Source organism: Nicotiana sylvestris, chromosome 4 (assembly GCF_000393655.2).
Source record: "Nicotiana sylvestris chromosome 4, ASM39365v2, whole genome shotgun sequence".
Taxonomy (NCBI): domain Eukaryota; kingdom Viridiplantae; phylum Streptophyta; class Magnoliopsida; order Solanales; family Solanaceae; genus Nicotiana; species Nicotiana sylvestris.
Genome location: NC_091060.1, coordinates 12,211,081 through 12,222,328, shown reverse-complemented (window position 1 = coordinate 12,222,328; position 11,248 = coordinate 12,211,081). Strand labels below are relative to the sequence as shown.

Sequence of the window (11,248 nt, the reverse complement as noted above, 5' to 3'; positions counted from 1 at the left end):
TGTAATCTCTCATTAGGTACTTTTTGAATGTCAAGGAAAATTCGAAATTTCCTCTCACAACTCTAGCTTCTCCTATATTCTTCTTTCTCTCTTTAGCTTCTTCCTTTCATTTTCTGTTTTCTCCTGTTAAATCTCTCTCAAATTGTCGATTAGATACCAATTTTGTTATCATTTGTATTCTTTAATTTTGAGAGGAAGTGAGAAACATTAATGTATACCTCAAAATAATACAATACAATACAATACAATACATTATATAAACGATACATAACAACCTTCCAAACAAGTTGAATTGAGAAACTTATGATGACGTTAATATAACATTAACTTTTTAATTATTTGAATCTTTTTGTAGAATATTATGTCTATTATTTTTCCATATCAGATATATTTAAAAATGAAAAAAAAAGTCGATCAGATTTTCTGTGCATCTTGCTGAGAAGAAGAAAATAAGGAAAGAAGATATAAATTATAGATATGCTAAAACCTAAATTTTCTTTATTGTTCACATGGATTTTCTTATTGGGAAAAAGGGCATGTTAGCTTCAGTATTATTCGAAATTGATCAATTTTACTCTCTATTTGACTTTTGGTATAATATCACCTGTTGTTAGGGAAAATTTTCTTTTTTGATCTTACTAACAGAGTCAATCTTAAAAGTTAGATATATGGAGTCTACCTATTTTACGATAGAAGCTCTACTAATAATAAGGGCAAATAAAAGACGACTAACCATTAGAATATGAATGAACAAATATTTAACGAGTAATAAATATGTGACGACTCGATAGGTTATTTATAGTTTTATCCTTTATTTCTGTATTTTGAGACTTCGAATAACTCCGTTTAGTCTTCTTCTATTTGCCTGCACAGTTCGTGTCTTCTTCCGAAAAAAGTTTATGTGAAAAATTGATTAAAATGTGAAATTTTGCCTTAAAACTCATTTGGGTTGACCAACGATTTGTGTAAACGGACCCGGATCAGTATTTTGATGGTCCTAGTGGGTACATATCGTGATTTGGGATTTGGACGTACGCCCGAAATTGAATTCGGAAGTCCCTAACTTGATTTAACGTAATTTGTTGAAAATTAGCAATTTAAATGTTAAAAGAATTCCTACGTTTGACCGTACGTTGACTTTGTTTCTACCAATTTCGGATTTTGGTTCGGGAACTTGGTATAGGTTCATTTCAGTATTTATGACTTGTCTGCAAAATTTGGTGTAAAACGGAGTTGATTTGACGTGATTCGGATATCCGGTTGCAAAATTTAAAGTTCTTAAGTTTCTTTGAAAACTTCATACGTTTTGGTGTCCGATTCGTATTTATAGGCATTATTTTGATGTTTTGATAGCGCGAGCGAGTTCGTATAATGTTATTACACTTGTATGCATGTTTGGTTTGGAGCCCAAGGGAGTCGGGTGAGTTTCGGATAGGCTACAGAGTATTTTTGAATTTAGAAAGTTTCCGATGTGACCTGGTGTGTAGGTCTCGCAATTGCGAGACTAGGGGTCACAATTGCGACATATGAACATCATGTTCGCAATTACGAAGATGGTCTGGGGCAGCGGGGATCGCATTTGCGATCATTTGATCGCTTTTGCGACCTGTCCAAGTTCGCATTTGCGAACATATCATCGCAAATGCGATGACAACGGAGATATGGGAAGTTCGCATTTGCGATCTCCTATTTGCATTTGCGGGGTTCGCATTTGCGACATCTACGCCTGGATAAATAGCTGAGGGGTCGCATTTTAGCTTCACTTTTCATATTTTGGAACCCTAAACACCCTAGAGGCGATTTTCCAAAAGAATTCTTTTCTCAAAAACTTTGGTAAGCAACTCTAATCTATTTCTTTTCAATTACCCATTACTTTCCAAGTGTTTCAATATTAAATCTAGGATTTTCACAGTAAAAATTAGAAATTTGGATAGAATTAGATATTTTTATAAATTTGGGATTTAGACCTCGAATTGAGATTGGATCTCGAAACAAATTACATAACCGGGCTCGGGGTGAATAGGTATTCGGGCTTTGGTCCGAATCTTGAGTTTTGACCAAGCGGATCAGGGGTTGACTTCTGTTGACTTTTTAGGAAAAGTTTAAAGACCTTAACTTTAGGTATTGTAATTGATTTCTTTAGCATTGTTTGTTGATATTAAGTCGATTTTGGTTAGATTCGATTGGTTCGGAGGCTAATTTTTGAGGAAAGACCACAGTTGAGTTTTAATTTGCTTGCGGAGCGAGTTAAATGTTGAGTCTAACCTTGATTTGAGGGAATTAGGAACCCTTAAACTATATGTTAAGTGATTTACATGTGTAACGGTGTATATGCAATGTGATGAGTGTATATACGCCATCAAAATGGTTGTTTTCGTGCTTTTTCGTATTTCATTAACTATCTCATTTTATGTCTTAACTGCTAAATGTTTTAATTGCTTTCTATATCGTAACTTGTTACTTGTCATCTACTTACGCTTGTATTGAAATGCTCGTTTCTTCCATGATTCCATGATTAATTGCTACTTGCCTTACTTGTCTTACTTGCACACTTTAATTTTTATATATTTGGCTTGTCTTGTTGCTTTATATGTATTCCTTGATTTGGTACGAGGTTCCTTTATGGCTTTGCTTTCATAATTCTTTAATCGTAGAGATTATTGTGAATTGAGTTGTTGAATTGATTACATTTATTGATTTATTTTATGGATTGGGGTGCACGCTGCAACAGGTGGAATAAGAAAGGATTGATATTGATATGGTGGGATCGGGTTGCGCACCGCAACAGATTTTACATGTTATTCTCGATATTGATAAGGTGAAATAAGGGAGAATTGTGTTTGTACGGTGGGATCGGGTTGCGCGCCACAACGGATTGTGTGTTTTGTATTCATTGTTGCATTGTGTTAGCTTCTAGTATTCTCGTATGATAATCTAAGGGATGATATTTCTGGATTCATTAATTTTGAGGATTGAGTTGTTTTCATCAGTTAATTTCCTTGCCATTATTTCTTGTTTTCCATTCTTATTATTACTATCATACTGCGTACATGTTATTGTAAGTGACCCGCCTTAGTCTCGTCACTACTTCGTCGAGGTTAGGCTCAGCACTTACGGAGTACTTTGGATCAGTTGTACATTCTGCACTTCTTGTGCAGATTTTGGAGTCGGTCCTAGCGGCGGTCAGTAGATTGCTCGGATTGATTGCTTTACGGAGACTTGAGGTAGAACTGTACGGCGCCTGCAGCCCTCAAGTCCCCTTTCATATCTCTCTAGTTGTTTACTGTATTTCAGACAATTATGCTTTCATTCATACTTTTATTTGTAGTACTCTAGTCGCTCGTGAGCTTGTGACACCAGTTCTGAGATTGTATCTAGATATTGTTGTTGTTATGGTTTTCTCACTCTATTTTAGTTTATTTAGTTTTTTTGTTATTAGTTAATTCAAATTGTTAAAAATAGCTAAAGACTATTCTAACATAGGCTTGCGTAGCAAGTGAAATATTCGGCATCATCACGGTCTTAAGAGTGAGAATTTCGGATCGTGACAAAATGTGTCTGCTTTAAAATTTGATTTTCTTTTCGATGTCTACTGTCTAGTATCCCTTTTGGTACCCAACTGATTCATATTTGTGACGAAAAGTCTCACTTTTACGATTAAACACTCTTTGCCAAAGCTACTAGATTAACAAGAAATATCGTCAATAAATGAACGAAAAGATTAATTTGGTTTTTTATTTATCTTAATTTATTTAGTTCTAATTACGAATCAATTAGTGCATGATTTGGGAGGTAAATTGTGTTTGTGAAACTAATAAAATTTATTCATAAACAAGTTGCTTTAAATGGAATCAAATGGAATGTATGACCCCCAAAATTCAAAGTAAACTCTCAACATGTGGAAGCCGAAATATATCAATTATGAAATACACAATGGACTTGAGTTGTGCATTGACTTGCTAAATTAAGACAACGTCAACATTTCCACAACCTATGCATTATCTTTTTCTATATAACATGAATATCCAAATGCATCTCTAAGAATATCTCTACAGGAAAACCTTTGTGCAAAAAACCACCAATACGAAATAATTTAATTATTTGGAGAATTAGAAGATTATAGTTCTTCACCGGAAGGGAAATGGCACCACCACCAACCACCACTGTTCCTCCATTCGTCGGCCTCATCGTTAGGGTTCTTACGTTCATTTGCCTGTTGATTTCACTCATCTTGATTGCCACCAATACTGATACTATCCCTACCAATATTGGTGATGTCAAAATCAAGTTTAGTGACTTTTATGCTTACAGGTAAAACTCTCACTTTACTCTAATATACGTGTATATAATTTTAAGCAATGCATAGTTTAGTACTGATGGTCAATTGAAAACAGTCTCTCTATCTTCACAAGGTAGATTTAAGGTCTGCGTACATATTAACTTCCTTATACCCCAACTATGAGAATATACTATGTATGTTATTAGTTTTCTTATTTTGACATTGATGACTAACTTTTATGAGAATTGAGAAAATGCAGATACCTGATTGCTACTGTGGTAATTGGAATGGCATATACTCTTCTCCAAGCTGCTTTCTCAATATTCCTTGTGACCACAGGAAATCGCCTTGGTGGTGAAGGTTTCTGTCTATTTGACTTCTATGGTGACAAGGTAATTTTATACTTTTAGCTGCTCTAAAAATAAAGGCGACAAGATGTAAATTTTTTGAATATATATGTATTAAAAATATATTTTAAATACTTTTTGGGTAGTGAGTACAATCTGTTTTGACCGATCGACCAATATTGTATTTTGGTCATTTTTTTTCTTATCCCTTATTTCTTCGTAAAGGTAGAAAATATAAAATTTAAATTATATACACCGACAATTTATAGTACTATCTAGTCACCTAAAATATATTTACAGGTAATCCTCCATAAAAAGGGGATATAATCATTTGTAATATCGAATATAAACCAAGTGTTACCTATAGCAGGTAAATACGACATATATAATAGTGTAAAAATTCCTCATACAATGCCGGTATATACAAGTTAAACTAGAAAGAGAGAAAAGAAGAGAACAAAAACAATATACAAGTAAAGAAAGTCATTCACTACTCAAATGCATTAATAATTTTTTTGAGAACAAAGAACCTAGGAGGACTGTCCATATGTTTTCGCTAGAATTTAGAGTCAATGAGTCCAAAATAAGTGCAACTTTATACTATATATATAATTCGAGGCAAAAGCTAACGGATTCTGATTTTTCGTGTGCAGTTTATCTCCTACTTCCTAGCAACAGGAGCAGCAGCAAGTTTTGGGATGACACAAGATTTGAAGCAACTTCAAAACGGCGACGACACACTGAATAAATTTCTGGGCATTGCAGATGCTGCGGCCAGCCTTTGTCTTTTGGGATTCATTTTAGCTGTTGTTTCCTCAGTTTTCTCATCTTATGCTCTTCCCAAAAGAGCTTGATATTAAAAAAAAAAAATAATCTCTTAGTTTAAATCCAATACTTTTATATATAATCTCTTATTTCAAATCCAATACTTTGAGAGATTATTATTTTAAGATTTTGAAGTTTTCCTTGTATTTTTCTTTTGCCACATTTGGTCGTCATACATTGTTGAGTTTCAATTTGTATTTAAAATGTATCTAGTTGTTTACGTTGGTTAAGGAGGTTTTGTATTTATTTTGTAATTTTTGTTTTGAGAATTGTCTTCAATTTGGGTATTTAATTTTCCATTGTATCCTTTAGAAATTGTTTTTCGACCAAAGTTAATAAGAACATATTGCCTCCAAAACCGTTGCTCTTTATTTAGAGACCGTTTGCATTCGTTAATTTTGAGATTTTTTTTTACACATAGAAGATCTTAAAAAGTTACTTTCTTAGTTTCAATATTGTAAAAAACCATATTTTAATATTGTAATAAGCCATGAAGACAAAATACCCGAAACTTTTGATGACGTTAATATGACATTAACTTTTTAATTATTTGAATCTTTTTGTAGAATATTAAAAAGAGTGACGGCCGGCCAGCTCCATTTGATACTCTTCCCATGTCTACTAATTTTCATTATCAGATAGATTTAAAAATGAAAGAAAAAAAAATCGATCAGATTTTCTGTGCATCCTTGATGAGAAGGAAATAAGGAAAGAAGATATAAATTATAGATATGCTAAAACCTAAATTTTCTTTATTATTTATATGGATTTTCTTATTGGGAAAATGGTTACGTTAGCTCCAGTATTATTCGAAATTGATCAATTTTACCGTTTATGGGACCTTTGGTATAATATTACCTGTTGCTAGGAAAACGTTTTCTTTTTGCTCTTACTAAGTCAATCTAAGAGTAACCTTAAATCATAGTAAAAAAGATGAGTAAATTAGGCCTTTTTTCTCAAAAAAGTAATTAGATACGTGCAATCCACTTATTTCACGATAGATACACCATAATAAAGACAAATAAAAAAAACGATTTACGTACTAACCACTAGAATATGAATGAACAAAAAATTAAACGACCAACAAATGTGTCTTATTCAAAAATGTTCTTTTCTGAAGGAAAATGCAATTACTTTTCCTACACATATGCATTATCATTTAGGGTAAATTTAAAGCAATAAAAACGAATGGACTTGAGCCGTGCATTGACTTGCAGATTAAAACAAAGTCAACGTTTCCACAACTTATGCATTATTTTTCCTATATAACACTAATATTGCATCACAAGTATATCACTATAAGAAACCTTTGTGCAATAAGATTTATGTATCGATAAATTTTAGTTATTTCTTCTTATAATTTATTTGTAAACTATTATTCATCGCAATTAGAAATGACATCACCACCATCCCGCCCTTCGTCGGCCTTATTGTAAGGTTTCTTACGCTTATTTGCCAATTGATTTCACTCATCTTGATTACCACCAACACTGATACTATTTCTACCAATATTGGGGATGTCAAAAACTCAAAATCACGTTTAAGGATGTTTTTGCTTACAGGTAAAATTCTCACTTTACTATAATTTATATTTTCTAAAGTTATACTCCCTTCGTCTCATTTTATGTGATAGTCTTTTTTGTTAGTCAGTCCCGAAAAAAAAGTTATACTTAATAATAAATCAAATTTAAATTTCTATTTTTACCCTTAATAAGATGATTTCTAGCCACACAAATTTTTATGAATTGAGTTCTTACATTATTTCTTAAACTTTGTGCTCAGTTAAATACGTATCACATAAATTGGGACGAAGGGAATATATATGTAGTAATAGTACAACTAAAAATAATTGACAAGATGACTAACTTTTAAGAGAATATATTCAGATACCTGATGTCTACTGTGATTATTGGAATGGTACACACTCTTGCCCAAACTGGTATCTCAATTTACCTTGTGTGAGAACAGGAAATCACGTTGGTGGTGAGGGTCACCGTCAAGTTGACTTCTACTGTGACAAAGTAACTTTTTCCTTAGCCCTTTTATTAGATGGTAAAACTAGAAAAATATCTGTTGTAAGAAGAGAGAGAGAAAAGAATAGAACAAACATAAAATACAATAAAGACAGTCACTCACACCTCAAATAATAATTGAAGTAATAGATTTAACTCATATATAGTGACAGTATCCGTTGATGGTCTTCTTACATGTCTCCTACGCTACGCTCTTAATTGAATCAATCGCTTTGTCCTGATTTATTGAACAGATACTCTGAGAAACATATTTTATGAAATTTCTTTTACCTATTTCTCTAGGTAATCTATTATTAATAATTGCGTCTCAACTTCTTTCACTATAAAAGACTACAATATTCTAGATTCACGACTTGTCTCACACAAGGGAAAGAAACAAGCATAAAATCTTTTTTATAGATATAATTAGTGGCGGAGTCACCTTATAGGAAGGGGTGTCAATATATATATATATATATATATATATATATATATATATATGTATATTTACTGTGTATTTACTCCCCTTAATTTCCTGGTATATTCACTTTTATATATTTTGACACCTTAACGAAAATTCTGGCTCTGCCACTGGATATAATCATATAGTATAATCCAGAGGCAGATCCAGGATTTAACGTTTATGGGTTCCTGCAATGACTTCAAGTAAATTTTCAATAGTAATTGGGTTCACATTTAAATATTTGTAGATATTTAATGAATTTTTAGAGCACATTTACACTGTTTGGACAAAAGCTACTGGGTTCACGGGAACCCGTAGATAACATGCTAGATCCGCCCCTGGTATAATCGTAAATTCGTGACGGTAGTGTGTAACATAGAATAAATGGTAAGTGACATGTTATAACAAGTTAAATTACAGGTTAGTGTGTATAACTTTAAAATTCGTAAGTTAATTATAAGCAAATCTCTTTGTTAGTATGTAATTATAGCTCGATAAAAATAGTATCCTAAGCTACCTAGCAAGGAAATCGCTTCTCTATCTTCACTAGGTAGGGGTAAGGCCTGCGTACATACTATCTTTCCCGGTCCCCAAATGTGAGAATATACTAGGTATGTTGTCGTGTTATTGTTGTTACTAAACAACATTAATGTATAGAGCTATTTGCAATTACTTTTACTTTGTCAATGCATAAAACTTAAACTTCTAATTTCTAATTTGTGAATAATGTGATGGTGTAAATATTTTTTAGACCGTCAGTGCACACGAGATTATCTATAAGAAAAAAAAATACCTTAATTAGCAGGACTTGAAAGCCATATATATATATATATATATATATATATATATATATATATATATATATTACCTTTTTATTATATGGTTTTGTGCAGTTAATGTCCTACTTCCTTGCTACCGGAGCAGCTAAAACTTGTGGGACGACACAACAATTGAAGCAACTTAAAAATGACGAACTGAATAAATTTCTAAGCATAGCAGATGCTGCGGCCAGCCTTTGTCTTTTTGGATTCTTTTTCACTGCTGTTTCCTCAGTTTTCTCATCGTACGCTCTTCCCCAGAGAGCTTGATTTTAAAAGTATCTTATTTCGATCCAACGATCTGAGAGATTACTGCAAAGATTATATGAAGTTGCCTTATGTTATATTCTTAATTTTGCCACATTTGGTCGTCATATAGTGTTGAATTGCAATTAATTTGTATTTAATTTTGTAGGTAATTGTTTAAGTACGTTGGTGAAATTTTGGAAATCTTAAGGTGATTGTGTATTTTTTTTTCTAGGATAACTTTTGTTTTGAGAGTTGTCCTTCAATTTGGGTATTTGTGACCAATTGTCGTGAAGGAAAATTACAACTAATTAAACAAAGACCAAAGACTATTATCATGCAAAACAAAAGGTACGTCGATTTGGACACAGTTAAAGGAAAATGCGAGGTGGCTGTTTAAACCGACGAAAGGAAGGAAAATTGCATAGATGAGAGTTAGGGGTGTACAAACTAAACGGGAAAATCGCACCAAATCGAAAAGTCAAACCAAATCGATTAAAAAATCCGACTAGGTTTGGTTTGATTTGATTTGGTTTGGTATTGAGTAAAAAAACCCGAACCAAACTGACATATTATAATTTTTATATATACTTTTAAGATTTTATATATAATTTTCTTTAAAAATATCTAGAAATATTTGGGATTCTCTTACGGGATATAATATTAAATAGAATATGAAGTGCTCCATATTTGTTAACCTTAAATAATTGGTTGTATGATCACTCTCTTATCAATTGTTACTGAAATGCGTCAATCTCTTTGTTCTTCCATATTCATATGTCAAGATCTATTAAATTCTTATATCTTTTTCGAAGAAAATTATTGTCAGAGGACTAAAAAATTAAATATCATGTGTTACTAAGAAAATTCTCCCATAAGATATTTTAATAGATAATATGTTTGTCAAATTTTTTAATTTTTACTAAACATATATTTACTTATAAAAAATTTTACAAAGTAAGATTGAAATAATATTTAAGTAACAACAAATCTGGAAAACCCGAAAAATCCGACAAAACCGAATCAATCCAAACCGATATAGTTGGTTTGGTTTGGTTTTGATAAAAATCGAACCAATCCGGTCTATATACACGCCTAATGAGAGTTTTATCAGCCAATATCTCAAAGTTGGTTGAATCAGTTATTGCGAAATCTATCATCATAGTTTAATTGTATCGATGAATATTTTATCAGACAAAACGTAAGTACAATTTACATTGTCCTTCATCCCATTCTCAACCCCTATTCCCCTATCACACCACATGTAACTAAACAATTTTAAAAAAGAATTCTAGTCGGTAGCTCTATTAACTTTACAATTCAAGGTACCTTATGGGTCACTAACTGGGATAGGACAGGACAGGGTAGGGCATGACTTAACCGCTAATGAGTTGTTTAGTTATGAAATAAGTTATTTCAGGATTAATTATTCCGGGATTAATTATTTCGGGATTGTTATTTCACCTTTTCATGGGGATAAAAATAATACTACAATCGTAGGATAACTAATCTCGGGATTAATTATACCGTGATTTTATCATAACCAATAGGATAAGCTCATCTCAAATTTAAGATCTCGGGATTAATTATCTCTTGTTCCTCGTACCAAACGAACTCTGAGGGCACCTAACTTTCAAATTCCAAAAGATGAGATCTGGCTAATCCCATTTTAGAAAAGACTTATGGACATCAAGCTCAAGACTGACTGTCATATTACATGGAAAACCAATAGAGGACATGTCCCTTTCTGGTTGAAAAATTTGACCAATAAAATCATGGTTAATAGTACGTTAATATATCTTAAAATCAATCAAAAGATTACTTGACTTGTGGCCACAACTTGAACATTGAGCATAATTCCAACCGCAAAGGATGACTAAGGTATTTGGATCCTAGTATTATCTTGTCTATTCATCAAATCAGCTTGCCATGTCAATAAAAGACACAAGGTCAGAGAAAATTTTGCCAAGAAACTTCTTGTCAAAATATTCTTTCCACATACGAAAACAATCATTTTTTGGTTTAATATTGTTTTGAAGTGATATTGCTGCAAAAATATGTTAACGGTATCAGATTTCTTAGAAAATTAGAGGAAGATAAAATCGATCTTTGTGTGTGTGTGTGTTTGTGGTGTGTGTGGGGCGGGGGGTTCGGTTGAGAGATAAAATTTAAAGAACACTTTGGTGTATTTTCTAATTTTTCTATGTTTGTTTAACTAAATATTCAGCAAAATATTTTCCTTTATAAGCCATTTCCCT

General features: G+C 32.3%; 1 protein-coding gene across 1 annotated transcript; it reads left to right on the top strand.

Moving 5' to 3' along the window:
• Positions 1 to 4,029: 4,029 nt before the first annotated feature.
• LOC104213721 (CASP-like protein PIMP1) lies at positions 4,030 to 5,486 on the top strand. The gene is made up of 3 exons (XM_009763258.2): positions 4,030 to 4,311; positions 4,539 to 4,671; positions 5,280 to 5,486. The coding sequence occupies exons 1-3, from the start codon at positions 4,142 to 4,144 to the stop codon at positions 5,478 to 5,480; spliced, it is 504 nt and encodes a 167-aa protein (XP_009761560.1). The 5' UTR covers positions 4,030 to 4,141; the 3' UTR covers positions 5,481 to 5,486.
• The last annotated feature ends 5,762 nt before the right edge of the window (positions 5,487 to 11,248 follow it).